Raw genomic sequence first — 18,875 nt, forward strand, 5'->3', positions numbered from 1 at the left:
ATGTTTCAAAAGTGACAAAAATGGAAATTAGGAAAGTATGTTCTGTATGGTCATATATTAAGGTTTTAAATATATTCACTAAGTTGTGTCTGTTACGAAAATTAGACAGTTGAGATGATTTTTAAAGACTGTGGCTGTTCACCACAAGACTGCTAGTACAATATGTGCATAGAGATGAAAAAAATCTCTAAGCAGAGTGTTCCCCTAATGTATTTCACAGAAGTTTTACTGCATAACAGAAGTTTTAATGCATATGTACCGTGATTAAATAAATTGGTTTTGGATTTCAGTAAAGCCTTTGATACTGTCTCTCACAGCATTCTCCTGGACAAGATGTCCAGCACACAGCTGCATAAACAACAATGCAGCGGGTGAGCAATTGGCTGATGGGTCGGGCTCAAAGGGTTCTAGTAAATGGGGTCATGTTGGGTTGGACACCAGTCACTAGTGGGTTCCACAAGGATCCATCTTAGGGCCAGCACTCTTCAATGTCTTCATAAATGACTTGAACACAGGGAATCCTAAGCTTGCTGCTTACACAATGTTGGGAGGAGCTGTTGACACTGTCGAGAGCAGAGAGACCCTGCAGAGGGATCTGGACAAATTGGAGAACTGGGCAATCACCAACTGCATGAAGTTTAACAAGGGCAAGTGCCGGATTTTGCACCTGGGACACGGCAACCCTGGCTGTACATACAGACTGGGGCACGAGATGCTGGAAAGCAGCTCTGCAGAGAGGGACCTGGGGGTTCTGGTTGACGGCAAGCTGAACATGAGCCAACAGTGTCCCTGGCAGCCAAGAGGGCAACCGTGTCCTGGGTGCGTCAAGCACAGCATTGCCAGGGAGGTGATTGTGCCGCTCTGCTCTGCACTGGTGCGGCCTCACCTGGAGCACTGGGTGCAGTTCTGGGCACCCCAGGATAAAAAAAGATATAAAGCTACTGGAGAGTGTCCAGAAGAGGGCTACAAAGTTGGTGAAGGGTTTGGAGGGGAAGCCATATGTGGAGCAGCTAAAGTCACTTGGTTTGTTCAGCCTGGAGAAGAGAAGACTAAGGGGAGACCTCATCATGCTCTACAGCTTCCTCACAAGGGGAGAAGGAAGGGCAAGTGCTGATCTCTCTGGTGAACAATGACAGAACCTGAGGGAATTAAAGGAACATGTGCCAGGGAAGGTTTAGGTTGGACATCAGGAAAAGGTTCTTCCCCCAGAGGGTGCTGGAGCACTGGAACAGGCTCCCCAGGGAGGTGTCACGGCCCAAGCCTGACAGTGTTCAAGAAGAGACTGGACAACGCCAGTTGGAGCTCTACAGCAGACAGGCGAATGACACCCCGATCTGTCCGGACATTGCCTGTTACATCTTGGCAAGAATTACCTTTGACTGGGCTCCATTACTGTCACCTTGCTACATACTCCACATCTTGCAGCCTCAAATAAATTCTTCCCTCATAAGCCTGATATTGCTTTGAGCACAACAAAAAGATGAGAAACAAGGTGGTTTTGTCTCTGCAGGGCTCACAGGTGGGCACAGCAAAACGGCTCCACACAGGCTCCCAGTGCAGCCGCGTTCCTGCCACGACTGTGCCCAAACTCAGACAAAGCAAACTCAGCATCGGGGTGCACACCTGGATGCACTTGGCAGCAAAAGGGGGGGACACACCTGAACTGGCTCCCAAACGATCTTTCTCTCCCGCAGTTAAGGCGGGGAGCCATATGGAAACCCGGACCGCACATTTCTCTCAAGATCTGCAGCCAAACCTCCCGCCACTCGCTGTCCCCCTCCCCGCAGCCGGCCCGGGCGGGTCTGACACGGCCGCTGCCGCTGCCTGTCCACCCCGCTCCGCCCCGCCGTGCGGCGCCGCTCCCCGCGGCCCAGCGACTCCCCCTGGGCCCGGCCCCGGCCCCGTTCCGCCTCGGCCACCTGGCGCTCCCGCTTGGCCGACGGCTCCTCCTTCACCTCGGTCACGAACACACACGGCACCTTCCGCTGCACCGCGCCCCGCCGCCTCATGGCCCCGGCCACCCGAGCCCGCCCGCTCCCGCCGCCGGACCAGCGCCGGCCGGAACTGCGGCTGCACCGCCCCGCGCTGCGCCACGGGAAATGGAGTCCGTGAGCGCCCGCCCGCCACGAGCCCCGCCACGCACCCGAGCGCCGGGGAGGGCGGCGCAGGGCAGGGCGGGCGCGGTGGCCTCGGGGCCCCTTCCCGGCAGCCGGCAGCGAGGCGGGGGCACCCCCGCTCACAGCCGCCCGGTCCGGCCGCGGGCCTGGGGCAGCTCCAGGGCTCCAGCCGCCGTTCTCTCTCCAGAGCGGCTCCCGCTGTGTCAGGGCGGCCCCGCCCGCCTGTTTTCGGCGGTTGTTCCAGTGCCAAAGTCCCAGTGGTCAGGCAGGCGGTATTTTCCTCTGCAGTTAGTCCTCGGGCTGGCTGCTGACACTTGAATTACGAAAAATTCATAGGCTTCTATGTGATGGAACACCTTATCCTTGGTGCCATCTTAAGACATATCAAGGATAAGAGGGTCATCAGGGACAGTCAACATGGCTTCCCCAAGGGGAAGTCGTGTTTGACCAACCTCATAGCCTTTTATGAAGACGTAACAAGGTGGATTGACGATGGCAGAGCAGTGGATGTGGTCTACCTTGACTTCAGCAAAGCATTTGACACCGTCTCCCACAGCATCCTCACGGCAAAACTGAGGAAGTGTGGACTGGATGATCGGGTAGTGAGGTGGACTGCAAACTGGCTGAAGGAGAGAAGCCAGAGAGTTGTGGTCAATGGGGCAGAGTCTGGTTGGAGGCCTGTATCTAGTGGAGTGCCTCAAGGGTCAGTTCTGGGACCAATACTATTCAATATATTCATCAATGACTTGGATGAGGGAATTGAGTGTACTATCAGCAAGTTTGCTGATGACACCAAGCTGGGAGGAGTGGCTGACACGCCAGAGGGCTGTGCTGCCATCCAGCGAGATCTGGACAGGCTAGAGAGTTGGGCGGGGAAAAATTTAATGGAATATAACAAGGGAAAATGTAGAGTCTTGCATCTGGGCAGGAACAACCCCAGGTTCTAGTATAGGTTGGGGAATGACCTATTAGAGAGCAGTGTAGGGGAAAGGGACCTGGGGGTCCTGGTGGACAGCAGGATGACCATGAGCCAGCACTGTGCCCTTGTGGCCAAGAAGGCCAATGGCATCCTGGGGTGTATTAGAAGGGGGATGGTTAGTAGGTCAAGAGAGGTTCTCCTTCCCCTCTACTCTGCCCTGGTGAGACCTCATCTGGAATCTTGTGTCCAGTTCTGGGCCCCTCAGTTCAAGAAGGACAGGGAACTGCTGGAGAGAGTCCAGCGCAGGGCCACAAAGATGATGAAGGGAGTGGAGCATCTCCCTTATGAGGAAAGGCTGAGGGAGCTGGGTCTCTTCAGCTTGGAGAAGAGGAGACTGAGGGGTGACCTCATCAATGTTTATAAATACATAAAGGGTGGGTGTCACGAGGATGGAGCCAGGCTCTTCTCGGTGACAACCAACAGTAAGACAAGGGGTAATGGGTTCAAGCTGGAACACAAGAGGTTCCACTTAAATTTGAGAAGAAACTTCTTCTCAGCGAGGGTGACGGAACACTGGAACAGGCTGCCCAGGGAGGTTGTGGATTCTCCTTCTCTGGAGACATTCAAAACCCGCCTGGACGCCTTCCTGTGTAACCTCACCTAGGTGTTCCTGCCCTGGCAGGCGGATTGGACTAGATGATCTTTTGAGGTCCCTTCCAATCCCTAACATTCTGTGATTCTGTGATTCTGTGATTCTAGAGAGACTGGAGGACTTCCAGTCATTTCAACACCTTTGTACTTCTTCTCCAGCTTGGGTGTGACCACCGCTGAGCCAGCCTTGTACCCTTCGTGCCCATGGAGCCGCTGGCAGCTGCTTTTCATGTACACATCTGTCCCCCTTCCCGCTGGCTGACCAACGGTGCAGAGCACAGGTGTAATCTGGCAATTGGTCCACCCAGTTCAAGGCGGGGCGGGTGTTTTTGTTTGTTTTTTTGCAAGGAACGACCCATCACATGCAGGTCTGGTGCTGCTATGAACCACTAGTCCTCTTTCTGGAATTCTGCCTTATGTCTCACTCCCTTCTCTTTGGCTTTGCCTGCATCCTTCTTCCTCTCTAAGCAATGGCATCCTTCTCTTAGGAGTTTGTGACTCCTTTTCCTTTCTGTGCTTCCTTTTGTGTTTGTCCCTAAGTTCTCAGGCTTTGATCTAACAGTGCACTGAAGTCCTCATCTCCAAGTCACTGATGTCACTCAGGTTATAAATTTGATCCCATGTCCTGGAAATAACAGTACGGCTTAGCATTTCCCAGGACTGAAACTTCATTTTCCCCCATCGGTATTTTTGGTTCGTAGCCAGCCCAGGACCTGAATGGGAACACAGGTATTAATTCAGGATACAAGTGGACCCTGCTCTTTCTGCTTTAGATGTGGCAGTAGACGCCACAGAAGCAAGAAAAAGCAAGTAACCCCAACCATGTCAGCAGCGAACAGCCAACAGTGTACTAACAGGAGCGACAAGTTCCTCCATCCAAAGGAAGAGCTGCAGTAAAAAAACGTTGGGCAGAAGGGTTTTGGTTAAGAACTAGTCAATAAGGTTTGTCTTTGTGCCATCAAAGGTTGGTTTCACAGGCCACAGTTCCTACAGCAAGATGTGGGGTATTATTTAAGCCCCGACAAATGGGTTTGTTCCATTTTTCATTAAAGAAACACTGGAAAGGGAGACTGTGAAATGCTCCCATTTTCTGTACTTTGCACTGAAGCAATGGAGATGAAGGTAGATGTTCAAGCTGGACATGTCTCCTGGCGCCATGATGTTGACATCAGGAGCTGGAGGAGCAGTTGGAACTTTCGAAACGTAACATTCTATACTGGCTGGCAACTGCCTTTGTCGGTTCGGCAAGGCTGCAGAAGGCACCAGCTCCTTCACTCGACTGCCTTTTGCTGTCACTTGGGGTCTTCTTTTGTGACAGAAGCAGATCTGAGGCTGTGAAGGCCCAGTTTTTAGAAGAAACCTGCTGCTTTCAAGGAAATCACATTGTTTTGCCTCAGTATTCATAGCTTCAATGTTTGCGTGTATGTTCTGCTGGTACTAAGAGCGTGGAGGAGAAGCGCAAGAGGTGAAAATGACCGCAGTTGGGAATGACTGCTATTTCCACCGTTCCTCCTACCCACAGGTAAATGCTGTAGATTGTAGAGTGCTTTGGATCCTTGGTTTCTTGATATAGCCATGTTGACAGGGAGGTCTGTTATGTAAACAGAGAAGCTGATATTTCACTCTGGCTGGGTCATGGCCACATCGGTAGAGGAAATATCGGACTTTTGGAAGTGGTGAGAAAAGGTAATGATCAAGTGAACCATGGACAATTTCTCATGTGAACTGCGCTCAGATACTCAAGGAACATATAAAAGTCACGCGTGAAGATCACTCATCTTTCGTATTGAATCAGGATTATGTTGATTATGAATACATATGCCACGTTTATAATTTCTGCTTATAGTGCCTATCTGAAGTACTGCAAAAGCAGTTATTGAAAAGTAAGTCCTGCAATATGTGTTTGTCCTTCAAATGAATATTTAAATTCCACCTCTTGAAAATCCCGGGTTGGGTGTTGGGCTCTCCATTATTGCATCCATTTCCACAATGGGGATTTAGGCATTTGCCTGGGAGCTGGGCTTGGGCTCCAGACCTCAGCGTGTCTCAGGAGATGGCCCAATTGTACTGACTACAGTCCGAACGTGACGTGTTTTGGAGATGCCGCTCTTAGACCCAGCTGTTAATGTCTGGATCTGGGTGAAACTTACCTTCAAATGTACAAACAGCTGGGAGATGGTGTGAGCAGTGCAATGTATGTTCGCTCAGAACATCAATTCCCAAACTTTTAGTTTTTAGTTTTTGCTGGGAATCTTTCTGGGTTTGATTTCCTACTCCTTATTTCCCAAGGACCCATGTCTATTAATGGTAAGAGAGTCTAGTGTAGGATTTGCACTCATATGTTCACAGCACTAGACCGTGTACCCATCCATTTAGTCCATTTTTATTTTTCTGCTTACAATACATGAGAACTCTTTTCTCCTGCAGCAGAAGTACAGCCACATCGCCTGTTTCTGGGAAAAACAGCCCTCAGGCTGTGTGAGGATCAGTTGTGCCTTCCATCATAGCAAACCTCGAAATATAAATGGACTTTTTTTGCCGCCTAGTAACAGTGAGTAAAAATATTTTCTCTACTATTTGTTCATTAGAGTAAGTACATACACAAGAATGTCCCTGCCGTGCTCAGTAATCCCTATGAAGGTTCAAAATGTACCATGCAAATCAATGGGGTAGGATCTGCTACCGCAGTGAGTTCAAGGCAAAGAAAGGAATTGTATTGGCATTTGAATAGAGTTGCCAAATGACTTTTTTAGCTGTCCTGTTACGGATCTTCGTATTGCAGGAAAGATGACGTCACAAGTGGTGATTTAGGTTGCTAGGATCCACAGAGTAGAAATGTTGCAGTAATCATTTGCAAGGTTACATAATATCTGAAAATCAAATTATTTTTGGAAAATAAAAAAGCACTATTACAAGTTGGTTTTTTTTCCACATTCCTTTCAAAGAGGAGCTCTTGGCTACCAGGAGTCCTGTTAGACAGCTGGAACCTGTAACACGGAAAGTGTCTGGAGCAGGGAACCAAGACAGGTGTCAGAAATCAGGCAGAAGCTGGAGTGAGAGCAAGTCAGCGTGACTTGTCACAGATGCATGAGCAAGGGCACTAAAATGGAGATGTTCATGGGCCTGAGCTCCAGAGCTGGAGAAAGGTGTCATGAGAGAAGTCCAGAGAGACCTCTAGTCAGAAGCAAACACCTTGTGTTCCAGAAATTCCCCCAGGGAAAGTTAGCGTGTCCTATGTGGGCGTGTTGAGCCAACCAACTCCAGAGGAGCAAGGCAAGAACTTGAGTGCTCTTTCTGTGAGTGCACACACTGCTTTCCGTACAGTTCCCACATCCACAGCAGTGACCCCTGGCAGCTGGTGCTCTTGTAAATAAAATGTAGGCACATTTTGGGTGTGGTGTGAGTCAGAGAAGATGCCCAAGAGGCCCCATGGACATGGATAACCTCTAGAAGAGCAATGTACAACAAACAGAACGAGAAAATAGACCCAAACCTTTTTACTGAAAAATGCATACATTCAAAGGCCATGTGTCCCAGAATAGCATTGCAAACATTTTAACTGCATTTGTCCTTTTTAATACTTAGAAATCCTGTTAAACCAATTTAAGGTGGAGTTGGCTTACACTGTCCGGAGCTAATAATATGCTATTCTGGGCAGTGACAGAGTTAACTATCAAGTTAAAATTGTATCTTACATTTTCTTGCATGAGATACAACTGTTCTGATCTGCAGGAGTGTTACTAAAATAGGTTTATTATGATACGCAGGTAAGCAAGAGATGCTCAAGAATAAGAGCAACTGGAATAAAAGAAAATGCCTATGCTTCATGCTATTTATTTAGAATTGGAAAACATAACCAACCTTAGTATTTTTAATATAATGCACAAAACCCTGATTGTATCTACAAGTGCAGATTGGTCAGTTTGAACAATGTGAAGAGATTCACCGTTTTTCATCATTTTTATTTTCAGCCAGTTGCATTTCCTGGCTCTCTGAAAATGGTATCCCAGTTTTGGTGTACATTCCTAAAGAAAAGAATGCCTTTTCTGATTTTCCTTTATTTAAGTGTAAATTATTTTCATGAACTTCATAATCTTTCTCAAAATACACATTTTGTACTTCGTAAAGAGAGTTGTGATTCTGAAAATTTGGACAGAAAAAATGTGTCTGCAAGCTAAAAATGGGTAATGCAGTGCTTAGCATTGCTAAATTCTCTATAGGATGACACCGTGATGAGTGATACTGGTCTGCCTGTAATTCAGCATATTTAAAATATGTTCACAGCCGGGGTCCAAAACTCCTGTATTCACTTCAGCCCAGGTATTACTACTCATATGTTTCCCTAAGCCGTAAAGACCTTGAAACGCATTGGAAGAAAGAAGGATACTGACTGAAATTAGTGGATCCACCAGCTGGAAGAGATATCCAGCCTTTTCTAAACATCATCAAATGATCAAAATGTTCCTCTTTTCAAAAGGCTTTATTCCTCATCTGTTCTTTCAGAGGAGATACAACCCGTGTTTTTTCATGCTCTCTGTTGTTGCAAGATGCTCTTTTGCCAAGCTCCGCGCAATAGTTTTACCACAAGGCACAATGTGCCTATGTAATGATCCCTTCCATAGGATAAAGACTTCAAAGTTACACCTCCTGATCTGAACCTGGATTTGATATTTTAGTTCCTCCTAATAACAGAAATATAATGTTCTTTTCTGCAGATGTGTCATTGCAACAGGGGGGCCAAGAAAGGATTCTGCATCCAGCCCATCATCAGGAATCACTCCGAAATCAAGAGAATATTTTCCTACCAGTTCATGCTCCACTGATTATAAGCCTCAAGAATGAAGAAGATGAAGAGGACGACGATGAGGAAGAGAACTGTAAACACATTCTTTTTCTTTTACAAAAAAAGTAGAATAGGGTCTTTTTCGACACTTCACAAGTCTCCAGCTGATCCCCAATATCTTGGAACCAGTAGTCACCAGAATTGAGGCAACGTCCTAATTCCTGTGAAATGCCTATTTGTATATTTCAATAGCAGTATCATCCACATACCCCATTTTCATTAAATAGAATTTGAAAAGTGATCCACAATTCAGATGGCCATCAAATACTCTTCAAACTTTCTCTAAATTTGGGGACACAATTCACTAGATTAACTGAATGTCTATGCATATTTTTATATATTTGTTTTGGCTTTGTATTTTTTAAATGTAGTTATTAAAGCGTTGACTGTATCTCACTCAGAGAAATTCATGATGGTATTTGATTATTAAGAATTGCTGAAGGTCTTTGTATGGATACCTAGTAATCTTTTAAAACTATTTCCTACAGATGTTTCTAATTGGGTGCCTAAGACTGCTGCAGAAATTGAAGAGGAAAGAGCCATAAAGGAAATATGCTATAAAACTGGTAAATATGAAATCAGTCACTCTTTCCTAAACAGCAACAATGCCAATATACTAAGCCTTGGGTTTATTTTCCCTCTCGGGCTATGTTTAGGAGAGTATTACAGGATCCAATACCCTCACGAACACCAATCAGCAGAAACTGTGTCTTCACCTCGGGAAAAGGAGAAATTACTCCTGGAAGCTACCGAGCGAGACTTGCAGAAAGGTAAGGACTTTTCATCTTCTTGGACAATATGTACCACTTTTAGGATTACACTTACAGGGACAAACTACTAGATACCTTGCCCCTCCTCCCCTCTTTTTTAATTTAGTGACAATAAAAGACAGCATATTACGAAGAACAGTAAAATACTTCATTAATTTTTCCCCACATATATATACATACATAGTGTCACACACGTGGTGACTACCTGTATCAAATGCAGATGGAAAAGGTAGAAACGGGCTGTAAACGTCATGTATACTTTCTAGAGATATACAACTGTAACATAAATTTCATCAGGTAAGATTCATCAATACAATTCATGAAAAGTGAGAAGCTAAAGAATGAGCAGGTAATTTGTAGCTGGTTCTTTACTTCGGAGCCATAGTTTGTCTTTAAGCTGCATTTTATGGAATTGTCTTAGAGAGCATGAAAGTTCTACATCAGTTACAGTAGACAGGAACCAAACATCTAAGAAAAGAGAAAGAATATAAAACGAGAGGTTAAAGGAAATTGCACTCATCACTATCTCACAGAGGTGGGAGGAAGAGAATGGCAGGGCCAGTCCCTGTGCTTACACACAAGCAGCTCACACATCCTTTCTGTTGCCTTTCCAGGTGATGGCAGTAGAATTCCCAGAACATTTATTAATACAAAAAGAGAAGGAGAGATTTCAGGAAGGAGAATACCAACAGAGCGTATTCCCACAAGAGATCGTCGATCCTTTGACAATGGAGGTAAATACCCTTTAGCATCAGCTTCTCATTGATTAACATCTTGTCTTGTGGTAAATAAGGTAACTGAATATGCACGCCTTAAACTACAGTATAATACCCTTAGTCACCAGGTACATTCACATCGGAGGTGAATCTATTATAGGAATGTTGAATCTCCCGCCATTCCTTGGTATTTCCGCAACGCTGTTTGTCACCATGTCAGCAATGCGCATTCAGCTGTTAAGACTCTGTGTGGGCCCGTGCTGTGAACTGTATCACCAAAGTGCCTGACGATTCAAGTAATCCTTTTGCCAACTGAAGTTATTTTCTATGCCGCGTTGTTTTAGTCGTTCAGTTTCCAGGACAACATGTAGCTGAACTGGTACAACTGAGACACAGGCAAAGCATCCCTCATGTGCAAGGGGTGAGAAATAAGCAGGGGCAGAGAGGAACATATTAAGGGTTGTGGTTTTGTTGCTGAGTTCTCTTGTAATGACAGGCAGCTCAGGCTCAGAAGTTGTCACCCTGCACTTTGGAGTCTGTTTGCATTGGGTTCCCATGCAGATGTCATACTTTGACTTTGGAAAAGGGTTTATTCCCCCTGTGACACACACACAAATTACATACAACTTTTCACTCTCAGTTCTTACAAATGTCCCTGTGGATTAAAGCCAATGTTTGTTAAACTGTAAACCCTAAACACAACCACAGTGAGCTGGTAAATAAGCATCACTCCAAAGAAATAAAGAAGAATAAATGGACTTCTGAGGAGCCAAGAAATTCACCTCATACGGTACCAGGAAAAGGTATTTTGAGAAAACAGTTGGCTTATTCATTTTCATTTACTAAACTGTTAGATGATCCAGGACTACCTACCTAATTTCTCTTAATGTCAAATGTGGACAATCCATATTTAGATTGGACTCTCCACAAAGAACATTGTATTAATCTTGTCTTCCAGCCTCCAGGCTCCTGCAGTATGTCAAATTTTGACGAACAGCTCAAAATTTTCATTTAATTTGCTTTTTCACTTTTAGGAATTCACATTTCAGACCCCAAAGGAAAACCAAGTTACCAACCAAGGGGTCAAAGGAAGGATGATGAAACTGCTGCTTATGTTCCTCGTGGGAGAGCAGCTGGAAGAAAGACTTATTGTGATTCTTCAGAACCTCGAAGATCAGCATATGTATTCTACCGCACTGTCAACGTCAACCAGGAACCAAAGTTCAGCGGATCTACAGGTGGGCTCCTGTTTACACAGGATTCTTAAAATGCCTCAAATGTGCCTGTCTGTATTGTGCTGCTTTCGTTTTTGTCCCTGCAGGTGATTGTTAAGTCATTTCTGCCTAAATGCCTTCATAGCAGGAATTCATTTCTCTGCCCAAAGAGCAATGAATGCAATGATGTGCTGATGTGTACTAACATACTGACCGCCACTAATTACAGCTTCTTTTATCTGATTTCTTCTTCTGAAATATTTAATAACTTGTAGTAGTCCATGTAACTTCATGTTGGAGCATGATGGATTCATGCCTATTTTTATAATTTAGTATTATTTTCATCTTCCGTAAAGAAGTCCTATGTGTTGCTTTTTGGCAATCTGTTTCAGATGTAACCGTAATTTTACATCTTACACTGTCTTTTCAACTTGCTAATACAGCTTCTCACAACCTCGTACATCAGTTGGGTTTTATTTGCCTTTCTGCTTTCCTTTTCCATGGTTACTCTGGATAATTCTGTTGTTTTCATCTCTCACTTCATGTAGAAATTTAGTGGTAAATAATTTCAATAATCGTAAGTTAAGAAAGTGATTTCATCTTGCCAGGTTCAGTCATCTCTTCTAAGACTGGTTGAATCTCCATCTTGAGGTGCCTCCCTGTCTTCATTTCCAATAAAAGGAATCTCACTCCGACAGAGTAACCCCTTCCCAAAGATTCATAATGTTAAGTCGAATTAATCCAAACGGTACTGCTTTATTCTGGAGATGAACAGTTTTACTTTTTTTCTTTTCATGTTTGCTTTGATTAAATGTGGACAGATTGGTAGAGAGATTACAAAGAGAACATTCTTCATCTGAATAACACAATTAATCAATTGCCAGGTTAAAAAAAGAGCATTTCACAAAAAAAGGTGATCAGCTTTTTTGTCATAAGAACAACCATTACCATTGTCACTACCTTTCTTTTCAGCAGTACCTGAGCCATATGGTCGGAAATGCTCCAAACCAAAGAATCAGCTTGACACAAATAGAAGATTTTCGACCCAAACAGAAAACTGTTGTAATGCTTACATGTTGTGTATTAATAGCTATATACAAACTTAAAATCGTAGCATTATTTTGCAATTAATGATTTGAATTAATGGAATTAAGATGGAATTAATACAAAACAAGAGAACTAATAATATTTTTAACCAAATTTCACAGAAAACACTTAGTCATTAGGCAGCTTCTCTGATGCACAATCAACTGCCCAGCACAAAAACATCCGTTTGCCATGTATCTAGTGCTTGCACAAGCAGGGATAGAAGAGGAGATTGGATTATGGATTTGTTTAACTGAAAAGCAATTGATGCCTTTGGGAAGATTTTGAACACAGGAATATTGACGTTGTTCAAGTCACGGGTGTCCGTGGCAGAATCGCCTCGTTTGGAAGATCCCGTGAGCCTGAGGAAACGCTGCAAGATTACACATGATCTTTAAAGTACTGGGGAGAAAGTCTGTATTTAACACTGGCTTGTATTTCAGACATGATGTGTGATTCACCTGATGCTTTCATGGATACTTCTGCTGATGTAATATTTAATTCACATAGCAGCCTAAGAGAGTCCTTCCTGAAATTGTAGCTGAACTCAGAAACAATGTTTATGTTTCTTCTACAGACAAATACACTTCAGGATCTTACAATGCACCAACTTGGAGGAGAAGAAATCCACATGCAAAAACATTCCCTAAATTTGGAACAACCATTCAGGTAACTGTTTGATCAAAATTTTTACAATGCAGTCTACTTCACAAAAGCGACAGGACTCTCCCCACCTAGAAAATGTAAAACTGCTCTTAAAGCTTTTGCAGCCAAAACCCACAAGATTCTAAGCAGTGCTGAGTCATCTGAATGACCAGGGAGTAGTTCTGTTTGTTTGCAGATATGTAATTTTGACTGTAAAACTAACCCAGGATTTCTAATGTTTTACAATATTACTCATATGAAAGCAAAATACGTACCTGCCTTCAAAGTGAGGAGCTACAACAAGTGGGTTTTGGCTCGTAGCGCTGGACAAAGCACAGCACAGACCACAGGAGTGTGATCTGTTTGTCTGTTTGATTGCTCGTGAAGCATCTGCAACAGCTGAACGATGATCAGCCGAGCTCCAAATTCATAAAAGGACTCGGGCTACAGAACATTCTCCTGATACCCTAAGGACCATTAATACATTTTACAGCTGCCTTGAAAGCAGAGATTACAACCTCTATCTCATGCTCCAAGTTTAATTCTTAACCTGTTTCTGAAAGAGCATCTATAGATTTATTCTAGTAAATAATGTACAAAACCTTCTGTATATCTATTTTGACAACAGAGCCAAAACGACATGCAAGTGAACAGAAAACAAGAACGATACCCAGAGCGGAGAATAGGATGAAGCGAGTGGTTGACATTACAATACTCTAAAGTGAAACGAGATGCACCAATGTTTCAAAAGTGACAAAAATGGAAATTAGGAAAGTATGTTCTGTATGGTCATATATTAAGGTTTTAAATATATTCACTAAGTTGTGTCTGTTACGAAAATTAGACAGTTGAGATGATTTTTAAAGACTGTGGCTATTCACCACAAGACTCCTAGTAAAATATGTGCATGGAGATGAAAAAATCTCTAAGCTGAGTGTTCCCCTAATGTATTTCACAGAAGTTTTACTGCATAACAGAAGTTCTAATGCATATGTACTGTGATTAAATAAATTGTTTTCAGATTTCAGTAAAGCCTTTGATAGTGTCTCTCACAGCATTCTCCTGGACAAGATGTCCAGCACACAGCTGAATAAACAACAATGCAGCGGGTGAGCAACTGGCTGATGGGCCGGGCTCAAAGGGTTCTAGTAAATGGGGTTATGTTGGGTTGGACACCAGTCACTAGTGGGTTCCACAAGGATCCATCTTAGGGCCAGCACTCTTCAATGTCTTCATAAATGACTTGAACACAGGACTAGAGGGAATCCTAAGCTTGCTGCTTACACAATGTTGGGAGGAGCTGTTGACACTGTCGAGAGCAGAGAGACCCTGCAGAGGGATCTGGACAAATTGGAGAACTGGGCAATCACCAACTGCATGAAGTTTAACAAGGGCAAGTGCCGGATTTTGCACCTGGGACACGGCAACCCTGGCTGTACATACAGACTGGGGCACAAGATGCTGGAAAGCAGCTCTGCAGAGAGGGACCTGGGGGTTCTGGTTGATGGCAAGTTGAACATGAGCCAACAGTGTCCCTGGCAGCCAAGAGGGCAACCGTGTCCTGGGTGCATCAAGCACAGCATTGCCAGCCGGGCCAGGGAGGTGATTGTCCCGCTCTGCTCTGCACCGGTGCGGCCTCACCTGGAGCACTGGGTGCAGTTCTGGGCACCACAGGATAAAAAAAGATATAAAGCTACTGGAGAGTGTCCAGAAGAGGGCTACAAAGTTGGTGAAGGGTTTGGAGGGGAAGCCATATGTGGAGCAGCTAAAGTCACTTGGTTTGTTCAGCCTGGAGAAGAGAAGACTAAGGGGAGACCTCATCATGCTCTACAGCTTCCTCACAAGGGGAGAAGGAAGGGCAAGTGCTGATCTCTCTGGTGACCAATGACAGAACCTGAGGGAATTAAAGGAACATGTGCCAGGGAAGGTTTAGGTTGGACATCAGGAAAAGGTTCTTCCCCCAGAGGGTGCTGGAGCACTGGAACAGGCTCCCCAGGGAGGTGTCACGGCCCAAGCCTGACAGTGTTCAAGAAGAGACTGGACAACGCCAGTTGGAGCTCTACAGCAGACAGGCGAATGACACCCCGATCTGTCCGGACATTGCCTGTTACATCTTGGCAAGAATTACCTTTGACTGGGCTCCATTACTGTCACCTTGCTACATACTCCACATCTTGCAGCCTCAAATAAATTCTTCCCTCATAAGCCTGATATTGCTTTGAGCACAACAAAAAGATGAGAAACAAGGTTGTTTTGTCTCTGCAGGGCTCACAGGTGGGCACAGCAAAACGGCTCCACACAGGCTCCCAGTGCAGCCGCGTTCCTGCCACGACTGTGCCCAAACTCAGACAAAGCAAACTCAGCATCGGGGTGCACACCTGGATGCACTTGGCAGCAAAAGGGGGGGACACACCTGAACTGGCTCCCAAACGATCTTTCTCTCCCGCAGTTAAGGCGGGGAGCCATATGGAAACCCGGACCGCACATTTCTCTCAAGATCTGCAGCCAAACCTCCCGCCACTCGCTGTCCCCCTCCCCGCAGCCGGCCCGGGCGGGTCTGACACGGCCGCTGCCGCTGCCTGTCCACCCCGCTCCGCCCCGCCGTGCGGCGCCGCTCCCCGCGGCCCAGCGACTCCCCCTGGGCCCGGCCCCGGCCCCGTTCCGCCTCGGCCACCTGGCGCTCCCGCTTGGCCGACGGCTCCTCCTTCACCTCGGTCACGAACACACACGGCACCTTCCGCTGCACCGCGCCCCGCCGCCTCATGGCCCCGGCCACCCGAGCCCGCCCGCTCCCGCCGCCGGACCAGCGCCGGCCGGAACTGCGGCTGCACCGCCCCGCGCTGCGCCACGGGAAATGGAGTCCGTGAGCGCCCGCCCGCCACGAGCCCCGCCACGCACCCGAGCGCCGGGGAGGGCGGCGCAGGGCAGGGCGGGCGCGGTGGCCTCGGGGCCCCTTCCCGGCAGCCGGCAGCGAGGCGGGGGCACCCCCGCTCACAGCCGCCCGGTCCGGCCGCGGGCCTGGGGCAGCTCCAGGGCTCCAGCCGCCGTTCTCTCTCCAGAGCGGCTCCCGCTGTGTCAGGGCGGCCCCGCCCGCCTGTTTTCGGCGGTTGTTCCAGTGCCAAAGTCCCAGTGGTCAGGCAGGCGGTATTTTCCTCTGCAGTTAGTCCTCGGGCTGGCTGCTGACACTTGAATTACGAAAAATTCATAGGCTTCTATGTGATGGAACACCTTATCCTTGGTGCCATCTTAAGACATATCAAGGATAAAGAGGGTCATCAGGGACAGTCAACATGGCTTCCCCAAGGGGAAGTCGTGTTTGACCAACCTCATAGCCTTTTATGAAGACGTAACAAGGTGGATTGACGATGGCAGAGCAGTGGATGTGGTCTACCTTGACTTCAGCAAAGCATTTGACACCGTCTCCCACAGCATCCTCACGGCAAAACTGAGGAAGTGTGGACTGGATGATCGGGTAGTGAGGTGGACTGCAAACTGGCTGAAGGAGAGAAGCCAGAGAGTTGTGGTCAATGGGGCAGAGTCTGGTTGGAGGCCTGTATCTAGTGGAGTGCCTCAAGGGTCAGTTCTGGGACCAATACTATTCAATATATTCATCAATGACTTGGATGAGGGAATTGAGTGTACTATCAGCAAGTTTGCTGATGACACCAAGCTGGGAGGAGTGGCTGACACGCCAGAGGGCTGTGCTGCCATCCAGCGAGATCTGGACAGGCTAGAGAGTTGGGCGGGGAAAAATTTAATGGAATATAACAAGGGAAAATGTAGAGTCTTGCATCTGGGCAGGAACAACCCCAGGTTCTAGTATAGGTTGGGGAATGACCTATTAGAGAGCAGTGTAGGGGAAAGGGACCTGGGGGTCCTGGTGGACAGCAGGATGACCATGAGCCAGCACTGTGCCCTTGTGGCCAAGAAGGCCAATGGCATCCTGGGGTGTATTAGAAGGGGGATGGTTAGTAGGTCAAGAGAGGTTCTCCTTCCCCTCTACTCTGCCCTGGTGAGACCTCATCTGGAATCTTGTGTCCAGTTCTGGGCCCCTCAGTTCAAGAAGGACAGGGAACTGCTGGAGAGAGTCCAGCGCAGGGCCACAAAGATGATGAAGGGAGTGGAGCATCTCCCTTATGAGGAAAGGCTGAGGGAGCTGGGTCTCTTCAGCTTGGAGAAGAGGAGACTGAGGGGTGACCTCATCAATGTTTATAAATACATAAAGGGTGGGTGTCACGAGGATGGAGCCAGGCTCTTCTCGGTGACAACCAACAGTAAGACAAGGGGTAATGGGTTCAAGCTGGAACACAAGAGGTTCCACTTAAATTTGAGAAGAAACTTCTTCTCAGCGAGGGTGACGGAACACTGGAACAGGCTGCCCAGGGAGGTTGTGGATTCTCCTTCTCTGGAGACATTCAAAACCCGCCTGGACGCCTTCCTGTGTAACCTCACCTAGGTGTTCCTGCCCTGGCAGGCGGATTGGACTAGATGATCTTTTGAGGTCCCTTCCAATCCCTAACATTCTGTGATTCTGTGATTCTGTGATTCTAGAGAGACTGGAGGACTTCCAGTCATTTCAACACCTTTGTACTTCTTCCCCAGCTTGGGTGTGACCACCGCTGAGCCAGCCTTGTACCCTTCGTGCCCATGGAGCCGCTGGCAGCTGCTTTTCATGTACACATCTGTCCCCCTTCCCGCTGGCTGACCAACGGTGCAGAGCACAGGTGTAATCTGGCAATTGGTCCACCCAGTTCAAGGCGGGGCGGGTGTTTTTGTTTGTTTTTTTGCAAGGAACGACCCATCACATGCAGGTCTGGTGCTGCTATGAACCACTAGTCCTCTTTCTGGAATTCTGCCTTATGTCTCACTCCCTTCTCTTTGGCTTTGCCTGCATCCTTCTTCCTCTCTAAGCAATGGCATCCTTCTCTTAGGAGTTTGTGACTCCTTTTCCTTTCTGTGCTTCCTTTTGTGTTTGTCCCTAAGTTCTCAGGCTTTGATCTAACAGTGCACTGAAGTCCTCATCTCCAAGTCACTGATGTCACTCAGGTTATAAATTTGATCCCATGTCCTGGAAATAACAGTACGGCTTAGCATTTCCCAGGACTGAAACTTCATTTTCCCCCATCGGTATTTTTGGTTCGTAGCCAGCCCAGGACCTGAATGGGAACACAGGTATTAATTCAGGATACAAGTGGACCCTGCTCTTTCTGCTTTAGATGTGGCAGTAGACGCCACAGAAGCAAGAAAAAGCAAGTAACCCCAACCATGTCAGCAGCGAACAGCCAACAGTGTACTAACAGGAGCGACAAGTTCCTCCATCCAAAGGAAGAGCTGCAGTAAAAAAACGTTGGGCAGAAGGGTTTTGGTTAAGAACTAGTCAATAAGGTTTGTCTTTGTGCCATCAAAGGTTGGTTTCACAGGCCACAGTTCCTACAGCAAGATGTGGGGTATTATTTAAGCCCCGACAAATGGGTTTGTTCCATTTTTCATTAAAGAAACACTGGAAAGGGAGACTGTGAAATGCTCCCATTTTCTGTACTTTGCACTGAAGCAATGGAGATGAAGGTAGATGTTCAAGCTGGACATGTCTCCTGGCGCCATGATGTTGACATCAGGAGCTGGAGGAGCAGTTGGAACTTTCGAAACGTAACATTCTATACTGGCTGGCAACTGCCTTTGTCGGTTCGGCAAGGCTGCAGAAGGCACCAGCTCCTTCACTCGACTGCCTTTTGCTGTCACTTGGGGTCTTCTTTTGTGACAGAAGCAGATCTGAGGCTGTGAAGGCCCAGTTTTTAGAAGAAACCTGCTGCTTTCAAGGAAATCACATTGTTTTGCCTCAGTATTCATAGCTTCAATGTTTGCGTGTATGTTCTGCTGGTACTAAGAGCGTGGAGGAGAAGCGCAAGAGGTGAAA

General features: G+C 46.7%; 1 protein-coding gene across 1 annotated transcript; it reads left to right on the forward strand.

Annotated features, from left to right (window-relative positions):
- Positions 1-5,158: 5,158 nt before the first annotated feature.
- Positions 5,159-13,652, forward strand: LOC135998546 (uncharacterized protein C12orf50 homolog). The gene is made up of 11 exons (XM_065651771.1): positions 5,159-5,209; positions 6,097-6,238; positions 8,403-8,564; positions 9,019-9,096; positions 9,187-9,300; positions 9,915-10,034; positions 10,697-10,819; positions 11,051-11,254; positions 12,203-12,289; positions 12,894-12,985; positions 13,590-13,652. Exons 1-11 carry the CDS (start codon positions 5,159-5,161, stop codon positions 13,650-13,652), a joined length of 1,236 nt encoding a protein of 411 aa, XP_065507843.1.
- The last annotated feature ends 5,223 nt before the right edge of the window (positions 13,653-18,875 follow it).

This window comes from Caloenas nicobarica, chromosome 1, assembly GCF_036013445.1.
Source record: "Caloenas nicobarica isolate bCalNic1 chromosome 1, bCalNic1.hap1, whole genome shotgun sequence".
NCBI classification, from domain to species: domain Eukaryota; kingdom Metazoa; phylum Chordata; class Aves; order Columbiformes; family Columbidae; genus Caloenas; species Caloenas nicobarica.